Here is a 23,698-nt window from a genome sequence, read left to right as displayed (position 1 = left end):
GCGTGAAATACGGCTCTTCTTAGCAAAACATGAACGCGGATTGGGTGCTTCCTCATACTGTCCCGATCTCTGAGGGCCCACCATGGTGTATAGGTTTTATCCACGCCGTCCATTCATTTTTTCATATCATTTTAGGATACAAGCCCAAAAATGAAGCAGATATAAGGGTCAAGTGGACTACACCACAGGAAGCAGTAGTGATAATGATGTCCAAAGTTCAAATCTCAAGGCAATGTTTATTTGCCACCTTACATGTACATAAGGTCACATGGAACTGGACGAAGGGAAAGCACAAATATCAGCTTGAACTTCTGTGGTCAATTCCCACTATTTTGTCCACTTGAATCTTGGATCTACGTCATATCTAGGCTTATACCCTTAAATGACATGGTAAAAATGAATGGACCGTGTGGATAAAGTCCATACATCAAAATGGCCCATCCAAGCCCCTGCCTGTGTTGAGCTCGCCACCGGCGGGGTAGTACACAATCCGTGCAAAACATATGCCCACGTGGCACACAAGTTGAAGGACCCGCCTTCAGCAAGTAGGCCCCACCGTCAACATGCCTACGGGCCACAACTCTGGCCTTTCCACTCATCATTAGGTGAGCCACGCGGGTATGTTGAATGTGGCTCATTGGTATTTTCTAACTGCTCATTAGTCTCGTACTAGTGGACCCCACCTGCCGAGTGTGCCGTCCCTACTCTCGGGCCGGGGCATGTTCATGGAGGGGCCCACCTGATTAATAGCCTATATTCTCGCAAGCAAGTGGACGATGTGGCACGAGTACCGAGACGAAACTTCACTATCTAACCGCAGTGTTTTGTCCGGGCTTTAATTCTTCATGGATGTTTTCTACGGTTCTCGTAGGTTGTTGAACCCGTGGACCGAATTTTCTTTGTCCAATTCCGTCTTACCAACCGGTAGAGAGCATGGTCAAAGACTTCGGACTCCGATCCACTCGTTCAGGCCTGAGCCGAGTTGGACTCGCTCAATCAGGGCTGAATCGCCTCGACCTGCCTGACTCATGGGGGGAAGGAGCTTGTCCGTGGTATCAAACTTGATCCAGTACCACTGGATCTGCTGCTACTGAATCTATGTCAACCCAGACGAGTGCAACAGACTCATTCGAGTCTTAAAACCATGGGAGTGAGAGAGCGAGAGGGCAAGGGAGAGGATTGTACGTAGAGAGAAAAAGAGGGTGATGGCTATCAGAGAGAACATGCCAGAGAAGAAAGAGGTAGGGTGTAGGCTACGTGTAGAGAGGAAGACTTGGGTAGCCAAATGAGTAGCCCGCACCCTCTTGCCTTTTCTTTCTCGATCTCTCACTCCCATGGTTTTAACACTCAACTGAGTCTGCTGCAACTCGTCCGAGTCAACTCGGAGTTGGTAGTACCGCTCTTAAGCTACGAAAACCCGAGGATATCGTTGAAAAGCTGCTCGAGGGTGAGATGATATGCAAGGGACGCGTTCCGGTGGTCCCGGTACCACCATAAGCTACGCGGTAAGAGAAAAATGGGACCCACATGATGGGTGCATGAAATCCAACCCGTCCATTCTATGAATCATCTTATATTACTTCCGTGGACTTAAATTCAGGCTGGTCTATCAACTATGTAGGCCACAATACAGGGATCAAGTAGTGAGGGAATGTTCACCCTTGATTTTTGTGAAGGGCCCACACACACACACACTGATGAAGAGTCAGTCCAACAACTCTGATGAAGAGTTAGTCCAAAAATCATATTGTTCTGAAATTTCAGGGGGACCAGGACGGGGACAGGGGGAAGCACCGAGGTGTGGATCCATGATTTTGTGACCCATCGTGATACATATGTTTTATATCCAAGGTGTCCATCCATTTTATCAACTCATTTTAGGGCAGGAATTCAAATAAAGTACATCCAAATCTAAGGTAGACCACACCGTGACAAACAGTTTAATCCTGATTGAAAACAGGTTGTTTAAAATGCCTTAGGAAAATAAAAGTTTTGAATCTACCACACCGTATTTGTTTTTGGTCATAATATGTCTGTTAAATTGGTAAGTCACTACTGTTTCTTATGGTGTGGTCCTTATAAGATTTCAATGACTTTCAATTTTGACTCTGAACTGCAAATCAGAAGCAGATTCTCCTGCCTTCTCGCAGATAACCGCAAGCAGGCGGGCAAGCAAGTACTTTCTCTCTCTCTCTCTCTCTCTCTCTCTCTCTCTGTTTTATTATCTGCATGTGAATGTGGTGCTTCTTCTTGGTCTAGGTTTTCTTCTTGGTTAAAACATAATGTTCCGCTTACTATCAATCATCCATCTACATATAAATGTGGTGCTCCATGCAGACAGATTATACGTAAGTATGTATGTATATACAAGTAAATGAACTGTTTGTCCATTCCATTCTACTTTTCTATACAGACTTTTGATTTTTATTTTTGGACTAGCCTTGAGATTTAGGTTTTGGATACTGTTATTTGTTTCTAATCGCTCTTTGCTGTAGAACTAACTAATTTGACTGCAACATGCTGTAATATGATTAACTGAACAGTTTGGTAGTAAAAGTGAATTGAATACGAAGAAATAGTATCCACTTTTAAAATATGCTTTGTGGGAACAAATGGAAGGTGCGGAGGCTATTTTGGATGTTTGGGAGTAATGTTATGTAGAATAAGGTGCTTCGGTTATATGTACTTCACTTAAAGCCTTTGAATTTTGGACTTCAGAAGAATTTTGAAAATTTCCTTTGAATTTTCAAAGTTTTTTCTTTCTATTTTAGGAATTGAGTTTTCCTTGATAACTAAAACTTCGAAATTTTAAGGTAGTTTTTTTTTCCTGGACTCCTGAGAAGCATTCAGATCAAAAATAGCAAGAAATTTCTCTCTTTTCTAATGATGTTTGTAAGATTTTTTAATGGATTGCTTGGAAAATTCTCTCCTTTTGAGTTTTTCAAGGTTTACTTTCAATTTATGGATCGGATTTTTTACATAGTATTGGAAATTTCAAAACCATTGACCGGAATTCAAAGAAATCTTTCAAGTTTATACCAATGCAATGTAACACATACATTGCACTCTGCTATAGCTACACTGTTACATATCCTTACATTATAAATTTCATGGACCGTGAGCTATTATATTCTTTATCCATGCTGTTAGAATGATCCATTGAAGCCAGTCCTGCTACTGCTACACTGTTTCACTGTCACCCACAAAGCACCGACCAACAGCTGTTGGCTTGAAGTAGGGGAATAGACAATTCTGCTGAAAATCTTGGGATGTCTTCACTCATCCAAATGGGTGGATGTAATGGAAGCAATGGATTCATGCAATTCTACGAAAGTACCAAATGGGATGGACGTCTTGATCCTGGGATATGCTAGACGTCTCACCGGATATGCCTGACGTGACGTTCCTAACATGAGCTCGGCTGGTGTCCCTGGATTAGTCTATCCCATGGATTTGACATCAATCCACTGATAGGGCCATGATTACCTTAATTTTGATCTCATCACTCCTAATCCGGTTGGATTCGCCCGGCCAAACAGGCCATTAAGATATGGGATCATGATCTTATCTGAGCTGGAAAATGGATGGACGGTCTGTTAAAACACACATCACGGAGCTTTTTTTCTAGCAGCAGACGCATGCATCCGAGTCCTCACAAGAGCGCCTCCCAAAGCACGCACGGACAAGCCACTTTTACTTGCAAGTTACTTCTACTATCGTCAGCTAGTTTCCTGCGCATTTAATTTGAAATGCATGTACGGAAAAAGTCAGGTCGCGTTCTGTTGAGTAGGTGATATCTAACCAACCAGCTAATAGGCCGGACGTGCCAGTATGGGCCAATGGTAATAAATTGCAGTTATTGGCTGTTTAAAACCAATCCATCAATAGAGTTATTTGGGACCGTTGATATAAAGTTTTTTAACGGTCCAAAATTCGAAGACAGATCAGATAACTGTGAAATCTTCACGCCTTCAGCTCTATTGCTCATCCAAAAGATGGTCCCCCAAACGAATAGCCAGGATCGGACTGATGCCGGTACAATTTACAAGATGGTACTGAACTCACACACGGGTTCTATTATACTGTTCTAAAAGCAAAAGCTGAGGGTACTCGCACGCTCCGTACCTATCAATTTGTCAATTGTGGGATAGATCCACGTCGTTCATCAGGAACATCTACCGAATCCCGAAAAATAGGATGTTTTAATTTTGTAATTATCGGGTGGATGACGTGTGTACTGTGAGTGGACAGTTAGAAAGGATTGTCCACCAATACCATTTTGACTTTCCAGGTTGGCCGACATTGTGACTCAAGCAGTACAAAAATTTCGCCCATGGTAAATAGACAGTCAGGCCGTTATGAATGGGTTGGATCCCTACCGCACTAGCCACATCTGCACGTGGAGAGAGAGCAAGAGACTCTCGCGTGCAGACTTAGGGTCGTTTGGCACCGTGGATTGGAGGGCGTTTCCAATCTCCTAATTGGTTGGCAGCGTAAAGTAGGGGTTTCAAATACAGAGGTTTCCAATTTTCTCTCAGAGAACGGTGAGAGGGATTACACGTAGAGTTATTTCAATAGTTGTAAGTATAACATGTGTGTTACTATACAGTTAAAATCATTTCAATAGTTATAGATGTGCCATGTGTGTTACTATACACTATTATTCTATTAGGCACATGATGTACTAATGATGATCAGCACAGTCTAACTATGTCCATATAAATCAATGATTAAAAGTTGTTAATTAACTACTCAAACATGATCTTGTGCTTTGTGGTCTATTTGGAACTTTGAATTTAAATATTTTTAGGCAAAACATATATTTCAGCAGGCTTATCACAACCATTGCATCAAAAATTATATATCTTACTAATTAGAGATATTAAAGTTGATTTAATAATTAAATTCAAATCTCTGTAAATATATTATGGATAAGTACTCTTGGATTAAAGTTATTTACTCTAGGGTGCTAAACACACTGGGATGACTGTGAATCCAGGGAGTTTCTAATCCCGAGGGTTCAGAATCCAGGGGGTTACAAATCCACGCTCCCACACAGGCGCTTACCAACGTCGTTGTGCGCCAAGAAATAACACATCGATATGCGATGCAAAGCTTTGAGCAGCATACCTGTGTTGTCAAGTCTGACAAGTGTGGCCCATGCTTCGGTAATTCAAACCACACGTATGTTGCGTCTAACCGTGGACGAAACACGCCAGAAACATCTCCTCGACAGAACAATCCATAACCCTTGGACTTATGGTCTATTAATACGAAGACAACGGCCCAATATTAAGGGATAAAATATTCCAATCTGGGATTTTTTTGAGTAGGTCCAGTATCCACAGTAGGCTGCAACGTAACAACGGTCTAGATTACCGAACCATTGCCCCAACGTGTCAGAATCGAAACCCACTGTACTGTATAACGACGCGCGCGCGTATCATGCAATATGTTTCGCACACGACCCAAGCAATATGATAGGTGGCGCTCGCCTCGTTCCACAGTATACATTAGTTTTCAACTCTGAGAAGTAGAAGCCATTTTTTAGTAATCCAGACCATTGATTCATCGTGTCCGATATCATATAAAGTAATATTTTTAAAATAAAAAAAATAATAACCTTTAGATTTGTTTCCTTTATATAAACGGTTTAAGAGATACTAAGAACAGTCCAAATTCAACTAAAAAATAAATAATATTTTTATCTCGGATAGTGCATGAACGTTTTGGAATTCCCGATCGACTTGAGAAATCGATACACCAACAGTCTAGATTACGTAAATATTATTCATATTTGTCAGGACCTACAATGCGTGTACACTGTCAAAAGATCCGGGCCAATGTATACCGTACAACTCCTGCAGTATACAGTATACTCACCAAACCCCATTTGAAAGATGCGACACCCGCTTCTCTGTCTCCCCCCCCTCCCCCCCCCCGCTGTGTGTGTGTGTGTGTGTGTGTGTCTGAGGACTTGCAACAAATGCCTGAAGAGCATTATCCCACCTCTCCAAAGGCATGAACGACCTCTCCAGTGCCCTCAGCCAAACCAACGCCCGTCGCTGCTGCAATCCCATTCCAACCCCTGTCTTCTGCATTCTGACCCCTCTTTTCTTCGTCTCCCTCGCCCTTTCCATCTTCATCTTCGTCGCCGTCGGCAATGCCGTTCTCCTCATCTCCCTCCTCCTCATCTCTTCTCTCATTTCCGCCTTCCTCTTCTGGAACGTATGCATCTGGAAGAGAGATGGCGGGATTCTTCTCTTCCTCGATCATCTCCCTGACGCCGACCTCCGCACTGCCAAGGACGGGCAGCTTGTCAAGATCACGGGGGTAATTCCGTCATTTCCTTCACTCCTTCGGAGTTCTTTTCTACGATTTCCTTTCTTATGAATCGGTTTTTTTTTTTTTTTTAATTTAATTTAATTTTATTGACTGTTGACAGTTTTGTGAAATTTCCTGGCCTAAGCTGTTGAGGGCCGGGCCCTGGTGAGCTCGGGTCCTACCCCTTTATGTTTTGAGCCAAAATTAGGGCTGGGCCCAGGATGTGGGCTCGACTTTCTGGCCTTATTCCAAACCCATCCCTTCTACGTATTGGGTACTGAATTCATTCATGGGGTTTAACCAGTGGGCCCTACTTGTGGTTGGGCAGAGTGATTCAGGCCTACTTATGCTTTTTATAGGGCCCAACAATGATGTAGGCCCATGGCCCACCATAGGGCCCAACATGTGCTGATTTTTGGACTGTCTATTTATAAATTTGGGGGCTGAAATCAAGGATTGCAGTTTAGTATTTTTGGAAGATACGAGGAGGATGTGATTTAAGATATGAGACTGATTCAGAGATGTAATGAGGATTATTTTCTATATTTTCTTTTACTATTATAAGGCTTTTACTATCTTAGGTAGATTTATATTGATTTGAAATCAATCTCATAGTAGGGGAATTCTCATTTGAGATTCACCTAGGTGGAGGAAGTAGGTATTCTAAAATTTTCTAAGTGTGAGTTTTCTCAAGTTTTGTAAGAAGTTTGATACATTTAAGTATTTCTCCCTCTTCACTCAAATATTTGTGTGGATGTACAACATTTCTTTGTGATTCAAGATCTCATTGACTCAATAATCGGTTTGTACCATTTTGGTATCAAAGCAGGTTATTTTTGGGGATCTTTGACTCTACACATCTCCTAATGGCATTGAAAGGGGTGGAGGAAGTAGGGATTTCAAAATTTTCCAAGTAGGAGTTTTCTTAAGTTTTGTTAGAAGAAGTTTGATATCAATAAAGTATTCCTCCCTCTCCAGTCAAATATTCATGTGGATGTACAACATTTCATTGTGATTCAAGATCTTCTTGACTCAGTAACTGGGTTGAATCATTTTGGTATGAGAGCGGGTCATCTTTGGGGATTTTTTACTCTTTGTCATCTCTTAATGGCATCAAAAGGGGTGACATAGGAAGAGTTTAGCTTAATTGATCCATGCACTAACGGACTGAGTAGATCAACTAATGCACACAATAGACAATCTCATTAATTAAGTGGGAGAACTCCGGCAGGGTGGGAGTCCAGAGACTGAAGTTGGAATGGACTAAAGCGACAGATCGAAACTTCAACAACATAAAAAACAAGATGCAGAGGCTCCAGTTCTTGCAGTTATGGACTTTAATAAAGTCTTTGAAGTGGAAAATGATGCTTCCAATGTTGACATTGGCGCGATGTTGAGTCAAGAAGGAAAGCTGATTGCTTTGTTCAAGAAGAAGTTTAATGATGCAGGGAAGTACTACTCCACATATGATCTTGAGTTCTATGTAATGGTCCACGCACTACGATGTTGGAGACATTACCTGATTCATCGGGAATTCATTTTATATTCGAACCATGAGGCTTTTAGATATCTCAACTCCTAAAAGAAGCTGAGTGCTTGTCCTGTGAAGTGGATGGTTTTCCTACATGAATATACTTTCCTTTTGTATTAGAAAGCTGGAAATAGGAACAAAGCAACGGATGCTTTGATTGGGAGGGTGGTTCTACTAGGAACTTTCCCCATGGATATTGTCAGATTTGAGGCGTTAAAATAATAATATAAAGAGGACCCAATTTCTGGCAAAGTACTCAACATGTATGTGGATGACCGAGATCCAAAGTGTGAATTCATCTCACACTGGATTTCTATGCAAGGGTTCTCACCTATGCATTTCTGAAGGATCATTGCAAAAGAAGACCCTATCTGAGCTGCAAGGAGGACTGGATTAACACTTTGGGGGTGATAAAACATTGGACATGGTAGAGGGAAAATACCATTGGCTCTATATGTGCCGTGACATTAAGCAATTCGTAACACAACGTCGTTGATGTCAAGTCTCCAAAGGTCATGTGTAGAATACCTGCCTTTATACACCACTTCTTGTTCTAGTCACACCATGAGTTGATATTTCTGTGGACTTCTACTGGGTCTTCCTAAGACTTAAAGGAGAGTAGATATGATTTTTGTGTGGTGTACCGTTTTTCAAAGATGCCCCACTTTATTCAATGCAAAAGGATGATGGACGTTACGCATATCGCTAGCATATTTTTCATAGAAATTGTGTGACTTCATGAGGTATTGAAACAATAGCTTCGGACTGTGATTCAAAGTTTGTGAGCCACTTTTGGTGCACTTTATGGAAGTGGTTGGGGACTAAGCTTCAATTCTCTAGCGCATATCATCCTCAAATAGATGACCAAACTGAGGTAATCAACATGAGCCTCTTTTGTTTTTTTGTTCGTTCGTTTGTTCGTTTGTTTGTTTGTTTTTTTTTTTTTTTTTGTTTTTTGTTTTTTTTTTTAAACACAGACGCACAGACACACACAGACTCACACACACCACATGGGCACTCGAACCCATGACCTTAGTGTTGAAACACACTCTATCTGTAAATTTTTTGGAGAACTCTGTAGAAAAGGCTGACCTGACTTAAGTCTTCAACCATATGTGATTTGTAGTTATAATCAAAGTTACATAGTAATAGATAGAGTATACAATCCAAAAAATCTGGAAAAGATTATGATAAGGAAGCCTTTACGGTTATAAGAGAAGACGATAAGAAGCTTGGAAAAGTCTATGCATGAGACTCAATGCAGCCTCTTGAGGAGTATTGTAAATGATAACATATCTCGGTGGGACTTGCTCTACCCTAAGCCAAGTTTGCTTACGATAGCTCAATAAATCCTACCACTGGAAAATCTCCATATGAAATTGTAAATGGGAGAAGCCCACGTCATGTACTTGACTTAGTACCATTATCGGTACAAGATCAAGTGAGTGAAGATGCTGACGCTTTCACTAAGCACATCCAATAATTGCAAGCTCTGATGAAAAAGAAGATTGAAGAAAGCACCATTTAGTACTGAAGAGTTGCAAATGAACATCAGTGAGAAAAGATATAATAATGAAGGCGACTTAGTTATGGTTTATCTTTGCAATGAAAGGTTTTCGTGGGAGCTAAAGATATGCTCAAATTTAAAAAGATTGGTCCATACTAAGTCAAGAGGAAGTTGGGTGACAATGCCTATGAGATTGGATTGCCAGATGACTTAGATATCTCGCCAACTTTTAATTTGGTAGATTTGTTCAAGTACTAGGGTAGGGCATTTGACATGCGAGATGGAGCCATTACCAATATGGATAAACAACTTCCAAAGAAAAAGAAGGAAGAAGTTGAATAAGTGTTCAAACCTCTATTATTTGAATGAAGTGTCCAATTTGTTGGAGTTGAGTTCTTTCCAACCTTGGGAGAATGATGGAAGCCCACCTAGGGCCAACAATGATGTAGGCCCACCTAGGGCCAACAATGATGTAGGCCTACATGGCTACATCTCACATAGCGCCCAATAGCGCCCAACATGTGTGGATTTTTGGACAGTTTATTTATAGATTTGGGCGCCTAAATTAAGGATTGCAATTTATTATTTCTGAAAGATATGGAGGCTGATTTAAAGATGTAATTGGAGATATGAGGGGGATGTAATTGAAGATATGTGCTTGATTTAGAGATATAATTAGTATTATTTTCCATATTTGCTTTTATTATTACTATGCTTTTACCATCTTAGGTAGATTAGATTGGTTTGAAGTCAACTATGATTGATTGATTTGAAATCAATCTGTTAGTTGGAAGAATTCACTTATTGCTTGTTTGTCCCAATGCTGATGTTAACAAGTGTGGTGTTTTGGTGCAAAACAATGGTGGGAAAAGATTTGGGCACAAAAACTGTGAGGCCTATTGTGATTTATATATGTCATATCCATGTCATCCATCCATTTTGCCAACTCGTTTAGGGCATGAGCCAAGAAATGAGGTAGATCCAAAGCTCATATGAACTACACCACAACAAGTAGTGGATATTGAATGCCTACTGTTGTTAACTTCTTGGGGGCCACGTAAGTTTGGATCGAATTATTTTTCATCTTTTCCCTTTATCCATGTCTATATGAACTTATGAACGGGTTGGATGACAAATAAACATCAATTTGTGCCGTAGGAAGGCATTAACTTTCAAAGGTTAAGGTCCATTGGGATAACTATTTCATGAGGTGTGGGCCACTTGAGCTTTGGATTTGCCTCATTTTTGGAATCATGCCCTCAAATGAGCTTATGGAACGGCTGGACGTCATGGATATGACATATTCATCACGGTGAGCCCCACAGTTTTTACATGTGTAGAAACACATGGAATTTACATGAGATTTATACGGTTTTCAAGACAACAAATCCTCCAACCAAACAATGTTGATAAGTAATAATAGCCCATTTGTAGGCATTTACTGTGTAAGTCGAAAAATCAAATGGACCCTTAGAGTTTGGGAGGGAGTGGGGATGAAATTTTCTAACTGTGAGTTTTGTAAGAACAAGTTTGATATCAATAAAGTATTCCGCCTTCTCTACTCCAATATTCTTGTGGGTGTGCTCTTGTCCATTTCTTTGCGATATGTGAAGATCTCATTGACTTGATGACTGGGTTGCACTACAAAGTCCAATGAGGAGATGTAATTCCATGCTATAAATTCACTCCATGCATGATCTATTCCCTGCTAGACGAGCTGATATCGGCCGTAGGATGGACTACGTGAAGTAAATGAGTGATATATTGCCTTATAAAAGCATGTGATAATATAAGAAATTGAAACAACTTGCTACACAAGATTAAGGATCTCAGTTAGCTACTACGACATGGAAATATGAGGAATGGGAAGGTTGGGAACTATGTACATGGTAGAAGAAGAATTGCATGATCCTTGTCTTAAGGATATGGTGTTTGTGCTCAGGCCTTGGGTCTGCACAACTTGGGCCTATGGTTTGATGATCTGGAGTCTGATGATTATGTGGGTGGGATTTTCTTTTGGCTGAATGGTTATCTGCACCAATTGTCATCCATGAAATCTCATGGTATCACTTGTTACAAATCTCGTTCTCATCACTTTATATGCGAGGAATATCTCGATTTATTTAAAAAAATTATTTTCTTAGGATATGTTCTGGAATTCTCGCTAAAAAAAGGAAACAAGTAGTGGTAAAAATAATGAAATGGACATAAAAAATTTGAATATGTGATATTATTGTGATAGTATCAGGTAATCATTTGGATATTTGTTGGGAGACGTAGAGCTCTCCCCTCCATTTGAATCACTTGGAAATACAACACACGATAGCATGTTACTCAAACCACACAACTACAACAAGAAATCCGAGGAAGAAAATGAAGAGAAAAGAGCATAGGAAGGAAACATTGATGTTACATGGAAACCCCCCTCGATGAAAATGCGAACTATATATTCTAGACTTGCCCTCAAACACATGTAGAGACATATATGTCAAGACTATTCGAGCCATTGCTCCATGGGTCATTTTCTCCATGATTGAAAATACATCTTTGGCCAAATAAAGTAGCCACACACATGAGGATGGACCATCATACATACTCAATAATCTCCTCCTCCAAACTCACGAGGGATCCCTCATCTTGCCCAGGGTCAACCCAACAAATTCAGTTCTCATCTGTCATCAAGCCTCACTAGGACTTCGTAAAGCTCCAATTCGTCCTTTGGCATCAAATCTGACATCTTCCTATTTGTGTGATTTTTCTTCAGCTCTAGTAACCTATGACTCTAACACCCCTTATCCAATGTTACCATAGGTCAACGCGCTTCGTCTTTGAGTGATATGCTTGATTTTTGGCTAAATGTATTATACTTTGACTGTCACAATGGACCAAAGACTCTTCATGTTTAATGTCCAAACCGTTGATGATATTATTCATCAACAACTTTTCCTTAAGGGCCTGTTTGGATTGACGGTCGAGATTGGTTTGTATTGTATTAAATGTTGAAATAGGCCATTTACTATGTTTGATACGGAGTTGAAATCCAGGGTCTACCATCCTTGGGAATACGTCAAGGAATCAAGACTCGTAGATGGCGGTGCAGTATTGTCAGAGGGGAGTGCATCGATCAGTGCAACACACTCATGATGCAGTATTGGGTAAGAGGAGTATGGAACGGAAGCTGCGTTTGTGGTCGACTATTGCATGCTACTCTCTCACCTCTCCCCATCATCTGCATCCTACTGCATGTGGTCATTCACCTCCTCCGAATCTCTTTCGCCCATTTGCGATTCTTATCACAGGCAAAACTCGTTTCGGAGAGTCGGAAGGGGATGATCTGAGATTTTCTTTCCCCGTAGGGAGATCTGAAACTAGATCGTTCAGAAATTGATGTCCTCCCTCCCGAATCCGTATTGGTTCGCTTCTCTTTTGAAAAAAATGACCCAAATCAGGAGTTAGGTTGCACCAGCCTCTCCGAACTCCGGTAGCCCCTATTCCAGTAGGGTGTATATGGTCTGCGGGCAGCATGAATTGGCTAACAGGGCCTAAAGGGCCTAATTCATTCACGATCCAATGAGTGTAAGATAGATGGACAACATAGATGGGTCACAGACATCATTGTGGGACCCACATAACACTGACCATCAACCCATCGAAGCTGGGCAGTGGGAACAGCCAATGCGTTTCAGCCTTAAAATGATCTCAATATAAAAGGTATATACATTACGTAGCCCATATACGTCGTATCCAAACATTGACTACTTGGACGCATTTGTATACTTGCCCAACAAGCAATTTGATCCAAACACTCGCCTGTTCTCTGCGAATGTGGATGCATATTGATTTTTGTCGGACGTATACTTCAACAATAGATGGACACAATGCAACACGCTAGTATACGTAAATCCGAACAGGCCCTAAATGCCTTTGGAGCTGCAATGTATTCAGCCTGAGTATTAGGGAGCGAAATACATGTTTGCAACTAGACTGCCATGAAATTGCTTGCCTACATGTGAAAATGTAGTTTGAGGTGTGGTTCCTCAAGTCCACATCTCCTAAATTTGGAGCTGCAATGTATTTCACGTGAGTAGTATAGGGAGAGACACATGTTTGCAACTACACTGCCATGAAACTGCTCCCGCTACGCATAAAAACGTGGACTGAGGTGTGCTGCCTAGAGTTTTTGCATCTCCTCCCAAAATTGTGTATGTGAATCCTTCAATTTCTGGTTCATCATTGCCAAAACATAAACATATTTTGAAAGTAAGTTTGAGATGCCTGATAATCAACTTCACTGCAGCCCAACATTCGTTGCCTGGATTGGTAAGAAACCTGTTCACAACATCAACTGCATGTGTCATGTTTGGCCTAGTACAAACCACTACATACATCACACTTCACACAACTGATGTATAAGGAGTTTTCTCCATTTCCATTTTATCTGTCTCACTTGAAGGCTTTGACTAGAAATCAGCTTGAAATGTACAAGTGGTTGTCCAACTAGCTTTGCTCTCTTCATGTTAAACTGATCCAAAAACTTCTTAATATACGTCTCTTGCGACATTATAGCTTTCTAGCTCTTCTACCTTCAAGATTTGCATTCCCATAATTTTCTTGGTTGGTCCAAAGTCTTTCATAGCAAAAAGATTTGTTTATATCCTTTTCCATGCTTGAAAACACAACTGTCTAGCCAAATTAACTGGGCTTTGCAGATGAGGGTGGACCATCATACACACTCAAATATATCATCTATATTATTAGTTCTTTGGAGAGATTTTGAAAATATCGGGTTGGGTTAAGTACTTTTCTACTCTTTATTACTGGGAGAATATTGCTGTGTTTTTCAAAATATCAGAGGTATGTGTCACCATGTTCAGGAGTCACTAGGAAGCCATGCTGAGTTTATACTAATAAGTTGTGACAAGGCTAGATATAATTTATGGGATGTGTTGAATATCATGTATGCAACATATTATGGCATTATTTGTTCTGAGAAAACTAGAAATGCATAAGGTTGTCTGATTTTTTCTGTTTCATAAACTTACAACATTATTCAACATTGTATTGCATAATAATTTTGATGGAAAAACATTTAATTGTATTGTTACACTGCAATATCATCAAGCAGCCAAGTTTGTGGCACAAAACCAGTCCTTCAACTCAATTTGTCAGTTGACCTTGTCAAGTAGAACAATGCACCATGGATTTTGACCTGTTCATTTTTCTACAGCTTATAATAATACAAGGCTCCAGTCTCAGTTTCCTGGTGAAGTACGCAAACATTTGGTTACAGATTAGAATCCTGTTAAATATCTATATTATAAATCGAACTTATAACTGTTTAAATCCCTTGTGACGTTAAATACCTTTGGTGTTCAGGATAGCACTGAGGCAGAACCCTTATTACGAAAGCCCCCCACCCCAAATCACAACTTAGATTAGGAGTGGGAAGGTTCCCCTACCTTCCTGTTCTTATCTCACCTGTGATTTGTTCGCTGCAAGTCTGTCCACCTTGTAAAACTGGGAACACCCAAACATATAAATATTTTTATTTTATTGCTTTTAAATCTGCTATTTTCTTAACAATTAAGTTTTTCGACTTCTGTAATTTCATTCATCTGCTTCTTCATACTGATCTAAGTTTATGAAGCAGTTACTATGTGCACTTTTGCTAATGCCGTGCTTGTCCATTTTGTTCTGATGATTTCAGTTGGCTTCTTGTGGGACTATTTCTCTGGAATCATCCTATGAGAAGGTTCCCAGATGCGTTTATATATCAACACTGGTATATGAATACATAGGATTCAGATCAGAACTGGCAAATATTAACCAAAGATACTTCCAGTGGAGTTTAACATATTCAGAGGTAAGAAATTCTTTTCAAGGAAATTATTTCACTTCTTCCATTCATGCTGTAGAGTATGGTGTTTTGAAAGAAGTTGGGTACACCATTGGGCAGAAGTTAAGATAATTGGCATTTTTTGGATCCAAAGGATATTCCGTCCGGCTTTATTCTCAAGATATGAACTGGAAGACATGATTCACGAGGTGCCTCGTTTTCAAATAATTTTTTATCGAGGAGCCCTGTTCCACTTAATTAATATAATCCATTTAATGAATATAATTCATGCAATATATCTCTGTTAGTGCACATGTGCACACATTTATGCAGACTCTTCCGTAGATCATTGTCTCAATAATTCTCCAAAATTGTGACTGGTGCGAATATTTTACCTGTTCTGCTCAAAATCGATACACCATCTAACCATCATGTATTAGTTTTGTATGCAACACATTTGCAGAAGAATATTGCATATTTTCTGAAAACAAGTGTAAGGGCCTGTTTGTTAACACTAAAAAGACCCACGGAATGCAGAATTCAGAAAGCGCTCCGCGTTAAGTGTTGTTTGTAGATGTTGAACCCAGAAAGCGCTCCGCAATTTGCCTTGAATTTTTTCGGCAAAGGAGGCTTGGCTTAATGGTGAATCCAGAATGTGCTCTGCGAACTCTTTAAAAAAAAAAAATCCAAAATTGCCCTGTGCCAAAGATTTTCTCCCTTTGCGTAATACACAACCCAACTTTTAACGTGTGGCACTTCTCTAGGCCCACCGTGATTTATGTGTTAGATCTACACCGTCCATCAACTTTCCAAGATCATTCCAGAGCATGATCCTAAAAACTGAGGCACATCTAAAGCTCAAGTCAACCACACCATAGGAAGCAATGGAATGGAATGACTACCGTTAAAACCTTCCTAGGGTCCACTTTGAAGTTTATTTGCCATCTAACCTCTTCATAAGGTCACACAAACCTGGATGAAGAGAAAACACAAAAATAAGCTTGATCAGAGCCTTCTGTGGCCCCAAGAAGTTTTCAATGGTAGGCATCCAATTCTCACTGTTTCCTGTAGTGTTGCCCACTTGAGCCATAGATCTGCCTGGCTTTTGGTCTTATTACCTAAAATGATATGGAAAAATGGATGACCGGTGTGGATAAAACATATACATCACGGTAGACCCCACAAAGCCCTAGACAGGACCACCTGTCTCTAGCTAGATCCTGGTGGGGGTAGTACCCAATCCCCGCTCAGATTTGCAGGGGAAGTGGATTGTGTGGTGTGCCGCAAGCCAATGACTAGCAGTTTGTGTTGACGTCACCAAGTTTTGTGGGCCCTACTATGATGTATGTGTTATATCCACACCGTTCATCTATTTGGTGAGATCAGTGTAGAGCATGAGCCCAAAAAATGAGTCATATTAAAAGCTTAAGTGGACCATGCCACAAAAAGTAGTGGGGAAAATGATTCCCATCGCTGAAACATTCATAGGGCCCACCATGATGTTTATTTGCCATCCAAACTGTTCATAAGGTCATATAGACCTGGACGAAGGGAAAAACCAAATATCATATGGGTCCACTTGAGCTTTGGATTTGCCTCATTTTTGGGGTCAAGCCTTAAAACGTTCTCACCAAATGGACGGACAGTTTGGATATAACACATACATCATGGTGGGGCCCACTAAACTTGTTGATGTCAACACACTACAGAGGTCAGCTAATTGGCTCCCCATGCAGATTGCCTACTGATGCTGCCAGTAGGTAGGTGGCTATTGGACAGGACCACACCATGATGTATGTGTTTTATCCATGTTGTCCTTCTATTTTTCCATATCATTTTGTGGCATGAGCCCAAAATTGAGACAGATCCAAATCTCAAGTGGACCACACCACAAGAAAACAGTGATGATTGAACACTCATCATGAAAAACTTTCTAGGGCCTACTGTAATGTTTATTTACCATCCAACGTGTTCGTTAGGTCACAAAGACCTGGATGAAGGGAAAACACAAATAGCAATTTCATCCAAAACTTTTGAGGTCCCTAAGAAGCTTTTAATGGTGGGCGTTCAATCACCACTCCGCATGAGATTTGGACCTTCCTCATTTTTGGGATCATTCCCTAAAACAATATGGAAAAATGGATGGATGGCGTGGATAAAACACATACTTTATGATGGGGGCCACACAGCACCATCCAATAGCTAGGGGCTACTAACATCGTCAGTACGCAATCCAGATCCACTAAGGTGGGTGGGACCCCTGATTGTGGGGCCCACCGTGATGTATGTGACTACTCCATGCTGTCCATTTGTATTGAAAGCTCATTCTTAGGCATGATCCAAAAAATGAAGCAGACCCAAATCTCAGATGGACCGTAGTACAGGAAACAGTGGTAAATGACCATTAAAAATTTCTTGTGGGCCACAAAAGCTTTGGATTAAGATGATATTTGTGTGGTCTCTTCATCTAGGTCTTTTTGACCTTATCAATAGGTTGGATGGCAAATAAACATTCTGGTGGAATCCATGAAGTTTTTAATGGTAGGGATTCAATCACAACTGCTTCCTGTGGAGACGGGCAGATGTGTCAAATTAACATATTTCAGACATTTCGGACATAAGTTAACAAACATGTTGTTCTAGATTCAATACTTAGTTTTTCGACTTCAGATTCAGATTTTAGATTCAAATTTCAGATTCAGGCTTCAGACTTCAGATTTAACAAACAAGCCCTAATTCTATATAGAGACTGCTTTTCTGTATAAAAGAAGTTTTAATGTTACTGATTCATAGCTAAGAGAATTGGCGATTCTTTATTATAACTTAATCTGGCGCACAGATGCTTCCTTATAGATGGTGATGGAGGAAAAGCTTTATTGTGGGCTTTCCCATTGGAAACTAGGGCATGATTCTCCGGGAGAAAGCTAGCATGGAGAACCATCTTGATCATTACAACTTTATATTCCATCTCCAGGGTTTCCTTGCAGAACTGTTATTGGGGCATTCAAATAAATTAGTAAGAGTTCTTTTATGGGTTTATTATATGTGAGGATCAAGGAATGTTATGAAATGTTGGGAGGGAGCATTTTTTTGGAAGCCTCTATTTAGAACAAACTTGTGGGATCATGAAATGACAATCATTGAAGAACTTTTGCAAGCCCTTGATGGAGTTTTTCTTGCCAGTGCTGAAGTAAATCAATGGATTTGGGCTGCCTTGCTGAATGTCATTTTTGCTTCTAAAGCTTTCATTAAGGCTTTATGTCTAATTAATTCACCTCCTCCTCGCAGTGCCAAAAACGTGGGGTTATTCTGCATACACCCAGAGTTGAGTTGGACAACTGAGGCTAACAGAATTCTTACTCTTGATAACCTTTAGAAAACAAGAAATATGGCTCTTCTGAACATCTACTTCCTCCTTTGGAAATATGAAGAGACAACCAACCTTCATTTTCTCCATTGCGAGACAATCAACCTGTTTGAGATTTGTTGGGTTCATCTTAGGGTCAATCACAGATATATTTGAAGGGTAATGGGACGGCCCTTTCAAGGCCCTTGGTAGAACCTATCGATGATGCTCCCCCATGCAATCTTTGGAGCATTCGAAAAGAACAAAATAAAAGAACTTTTTATAATATGATGAGGCCTTTCGTTGGTGTTAAGGAGAAAGTTAAATTTGTTTTGATGAATGCCTGTCAAGTAATGGAAGAATTTAAGGGAGTATCTTTTTATGATTTGGATAAAAGATGGAGTGAGGTGTAATCATTTCGGGAAGATGGTGAAAAATATTGCACTGCAGATACCACCTCCTTTGATTGGTGGGAACTCATTGTGGATGGGTGCTCTTTGGCAAACCTGAGGCGATACTGTGTAGGGAGTGTTGTTAGGGACAATCCAAGGCAGGACCAAAATTGCTTTCTGGTCCTTATAGGATTGGAATTCCAATCTGGCAGAATTATTAGGGACAAAAAGACTAGGCCGCATGGATAAAGTCACTCTTGGCTCCTTCGACCAGCTTGTTATTGAAGGGGGTTCCAAAAGCACAGTATCATGGTCTGCTGGATCCATTCTGGTTCCTTGAAATGTTGTTTTTGGTGTAAACGAAATTATTAGGCTTATCGTGCCCCCTTTTTTAAAATTTCCTTTAGCTTAGTTCCTCGAGAGGCCAACTCCATTGCCAGTGTACTGGCTAAAGGTGTAGCGAGAAATCCTCACTAAATGGTGACTCTTATCATTAACCAAAGAAGGTATAGTGAGGCAATCCTTTTATGTTGGTGATGCTGATCTGGTACCTTAAAGGATAGTCTTTTCCTATTAAAAATTGTTGTTACCTGTAAAAAAATAAAAATAAAAATAATGAGTTGGTTATACATGTTGCTTGGATCCTTCTCCCAGTAATTTGGAGCCAGATTTTAGAAGGCGGATAGGCAAAAACTTTATGATTGGCTGTCCACCACACATCAACCTTTCTCTTTTACCCGATCTCTTGGAAACTGGCCATTGCAGAGGCTCCCGTATCCATTGGGTTGATGTTGAGACTAACTGAGAACCCCGATGTGTTTGTTCATGATGTCTCTGAAGCTCCCTAGAATTCTGACTACAATGCATGCCTTGGTCAAACACAAATGCTAAACAGAAGAGGGTGTGCTTGTGTTACTTGTCTAATAGGTCATTTGAATGGAGGATATTGTAATAAATGGCTACTCCAGGGATTTCATACCTATTTAGCAAATAGATGCTTGTTGTATACTGGTGTCAGTATGGCTCTTGGATGCTCCCCTGTTTGCTTTTCGTTGAGTAAGTGCCTGTGAAACTAAACTTTTGGCAGGAAGCTCCATATAATTGGGAGGTTATAAGATGTTTGTGGGGATATTTCTGTCAAATATAAACAATATGAATGTTTGTGACACTTGCATCCCAAACAAACGAGCATTGGTGCCAGAAATTTTGGTGGCAACTCATGCTAGCAGAGTTGGTAAGGTCTCCAGTTGAAAGGCAGACCTGGGTTCAAAACCCACCATCACCCTCATTTCATTCTTCAAAAAAAAAAAAAAAAAAAAAAAAGAAGAAAAGAAAGAAAAAAGAAAGAAAAAAGAAAAGAAGAAGAAGAAGAAGAAGAAGAAGAAAGAAAGAAAAGAAGTAATTCCACCAAATGGCAGCGGCTGGGCATGTGTTGTATGACCATACCCTGGTAACATCGTAGTGATGTTTGCTACCTGATTCCTAGCATTGGAAGGCTGATCCTTGCACGTTGTGGGAACATTGGAGTAGGATGATGATGGAAAGCGAATCTGCAAAGACAATTTAAGATTTGTTCATTTTGCACTGTCCAGGCTTTCCCATTTCACCCACAAGCTTTATGAGTTTGTGATGTTTGGGGTTTCTGCAACTCATATTGAATGGGTTGACCATTAAGTGTGACTCTGAAAAGCTTGATTCTTCACTGATCTTAAATTAGCAAGGCTTTGTCTTGGTTAACAATTTAATCGTTTACATATAGTAATGAAGAAAATTTTAACAGATCTCTTGTTGCAAAGGGATTGATGAGAATTACTGTAAAATATTGCAGCAAGTTAGAATCTAGAACAAGGTTACTAATGTTTGGATCAAAGTGTGATTGAGGGACCTCGTATGTAAACATTGTGCGTCAATTTAAAAAGAGATTGCACATGTATGTAATGAAGAGGAATTATAGGATCCAGATCATCATCAAACATACATTTTGACAAGCAGGATTCCACACATTTGGATTTCATGGTTCAACCATCCAAACCGTTATTTGATGTGCTCCAATGTGGATGGGGATGCATAAAAAATCTTCCACGTTGGAAGATTGTAACTCATTGATCGGTGGCCTATAGATAGATAGTTGAGAATAAAATCCAGCAATGGTAAGCATTTTTAATGGGAAATGGATAAAAGTTCAACAGTTTGAGAGCTTCCAATGAAGGATATTCTTGGTATCTGTTGTGGGGCCCATCAGATCAACAGTCTGGAATACCCCCAACTGTGGCCCCACATGTACAGAATCCTGCTTGTCAGAAAATTTTGCATTTGCTGATGCAAAGGGTCCTAAAATTCCCCCATGATAAAAGAGGTTAACCTCCTGTTTGCCGTTTCAACATTTTATGCATGCTCACTATTATCAAGCTTTTAATTAGCAGATGAATTGCGGCTCTCTTTGACAGAGGTTTGCCACCGACTTCTACATAACAGATACAAAGTCTGGTATCAGAGCTATGGTTAAAGCTGGCTATGATTCTAAAGTAACTCCTCTAATTCATGAGACCCGACTTGTTAGCACGACAAGGAGAAACAGAGCATTGTCTTCTTACCTGAGGAAGTGGTTAGGAGAGAGGAACCTCTCGGCCGAAGCCCGTCTATTGCGCCTGGAGGAAGGGTAAAAGCTGATTATTTTTATTAAAGCTTTCTGTTTTCTCGCCGCTTTTAATAATTTCTCAAGAGATTAAAATGTCATTGTTTGCATGAACTTTGACAGGTATGTTAAGGAGGGAAGCTCTTTGACTGTGATGGGAGTGTTGCAGAGAAACAACGATGATGTTATGATTGTTCAGCTGCCGGAACCCATCTCGACAGGTTGTCTGTGGAGAAGATTTCTCCTTCCTGGCGACATTAATGGGCTGATCCTTAGGGTCTCTGACAGCACTGCTTCTCTTGCTACACCATGTTCTCTCCAAGATCCTGGACGTTGATTGGTGAGAAGATGCTTGCTCCACCTCTGTGAATTTGGCATCCATTACTGATTTTGGTTTTCAAAATGATGGAACTGGGTGTTTCAGAATTTTCATCTTTTTGTTATATAATATGTATTTTTGATAAAATTAGGCTTAATTATATGCAATTAAAAGGAATAGATGAAATGAGCATGATGTGTATTTGGTGTTAATTGTCCAACCAGCACTAAATGTCAGTGGTGGAGCCCAATGGATGAACGGTCTGGATCTTGTTCATATATGCCACTTGTATGCTTAAATGATTGGAAGACATGGAAGTGGTATTGAATCACATTCCATCATCAAAAGTAGTCAGGCAGGCTGCTGAGGTAGTCAGCCCTTTCTCTGCCATGGCCCGAAAATCAGGCTGGTCCAGTCATTAGGTGGGCCACGTGTATGAAGTAGGTTGCAAAATAGAAAGGGTACTGGTCCACATTTAATGCATAGGTCTGGCACGTTTGGCATGCTGATTTTCCGTGGGATAATATGCGGACCCAATTGATGATCGTCCATTCTCACAAACACTAGCAATGGTGGCATATATCGGGTGGTTTGTATAAAGACGTATTGTCATTGCATGGCCTCTCCACCCAATCTGGCAACAAGGTACACTCGTGGCAGATCTGAACTTTCCATCAGGTAGATTTCACTGTCCATTTTTGCCCTGCCTTAAATATCAGGCCATTTCACACCTCAGGTGGGCTACCATCTACAAAATCTTCTAGCAGTCTATTTGCTTTCTCCGGTATGTCCCATCTGAGGTGGGAAATGACCTGATTTTTGTTTTTGGGTAGATACCAACAGTCATTCCACGTGATGGAAAGCTCAGATCCCGGACGCCTGTGTTGGCATGTCCTGTGGCTCGGGGGATTGCATAGTGACCCTGCCACCACAGATTTTCCCTAGTGACCTGATATGGTAGGATTTGATTGAGGCATGTGTGACTTTCAGAAATGGCTTTAGGTACTCACCTAACAACGTAGATTTGTGTTGGCCCATCCTTGATGGCAGCACATATCCAATCAAATCAAATCCTGCCACGTTGTTGGCGCAATCTGCGTCCTTCTTAACTTCACCCAAAAGGATTCCATTACTTGTTGGGCATGCATGAAAACCGGTGGGCATAGGCGTGGCCCACATAATTGTCAAGTAGGCATCTTCACTTTCCAATTTGGAACGAGAATTCAGATTATAGTTGGCCTTTTTCTTCAAAAATTTCATAAAAAATTTCAATCCTTGGAACTTTGTGGTGCATGATGAGGGAATCACTAACCACACCCACTCTCCCAACTCTGATACAGATGGGTCCATGGTTCGGTAATTCAGACGATTGGCCTATAGATTGGCATCTTGGACGGTGCACGCCCAGCAGAGATTCTTTCATGCTGGAACAAATTCGATGACCCATACATAGCCCAAGAACGAGAACTTTGTTCCTCTTGTTGAGGAAAATATAAGTGTTACCTTCAGTGCAGGGCACAGCAGACAAACGGTCAGGATTTCCCAACTATGGCCCCACTAACCAAAATTTACATTTGTACAAATTCTCAGCTGCACTAGTTTTTCGGCTCTGCTGGGTCGGACCTGTTTTACATCGCCAGTGATGACTCATCCAAGCTGGCCTGAGCCAGACCCAGTCCATCAAGGATATCTCAGCCATTTTGGCTTGGCTATCCACGCAAGAGTTCTTCTTTCCAGTTGCTGCTAGAGTAAATGTAAACTGGTATACACATGGATAGGATGATCCTAGCCATACGATTGGTGGACCT

The 23,698-nt window shown here is 40.6% G+C and overlaps 1 protein-coding gene and 1 long non-coding RNA gene across 3 annotated transcripts; one reads left to right on the top strand and one right to left on the bottom strand.

The window, feature by feature from the left end:
• Positions 1 to 5,949: 5,949 nt before the first annotated feature.
• On the top strand, positions 5,950 to 22,037 carry LOC131233258 (uncharacterized membrane protein At1g16860-like). The gene is made up of 4 exons (XM_058229903.1): positions 5,950 to 6,333; positions 15,070 to 15,225; positions 21,384 to 21,595; positions 21,695 to 22,037. The coding sequence occupies exons 1-4, from the start codon at positions 6,022 to 6,024 to the stop codon at positions 21,906 to 21,908; spliced, it is 894 nt and encodes a 297-aa protein (XP_058085886.1). The 5' UTR covers positions 5,950 to 6,021; the 3' UTR covers positions 21,909 to 22,037.
• Positions 19,328 to 21,699, bottom strand: LOC131233259 (uncharacterized). Of its 2 annotated transcripts, none has more exons than XR_009165152.1 (3): positions 21,531 to 21,699; positions 20,412 to 20,486; positions 19,328 to 20,070 (listed from the first exon to the last, which is right to left on the bottom strand). It is a non-coding gene; the product is annotated as an uncharacterized LOC131233259 (long non-coding RNA). The 2 variants fall into 2 exon arrangements; XR_009165153.1 differs by having other exon boundaries at positions 19,328 to 20,000.
• Positions 22,038 to 23,698: the final 1,661 nt, after the last annotated feature.

This window comes from Magnolia sinica, chromosome 18, assembly GCF_029962835.1.
Source record: "Magnolia sinica isolate HGM2019 chromosome 18, MsV1, whole genome shotgun sequence".
Lineage (NCBI taxonomy): Eukaryota > Viridiplantae > Streptophyta > Magnoliopsida > Magnoliales > Magnoliaceae > Magnolia > Magnolia sinica.
This window is presented reverse-complemented; position numbering and strand designations above follow the sequence as displayed.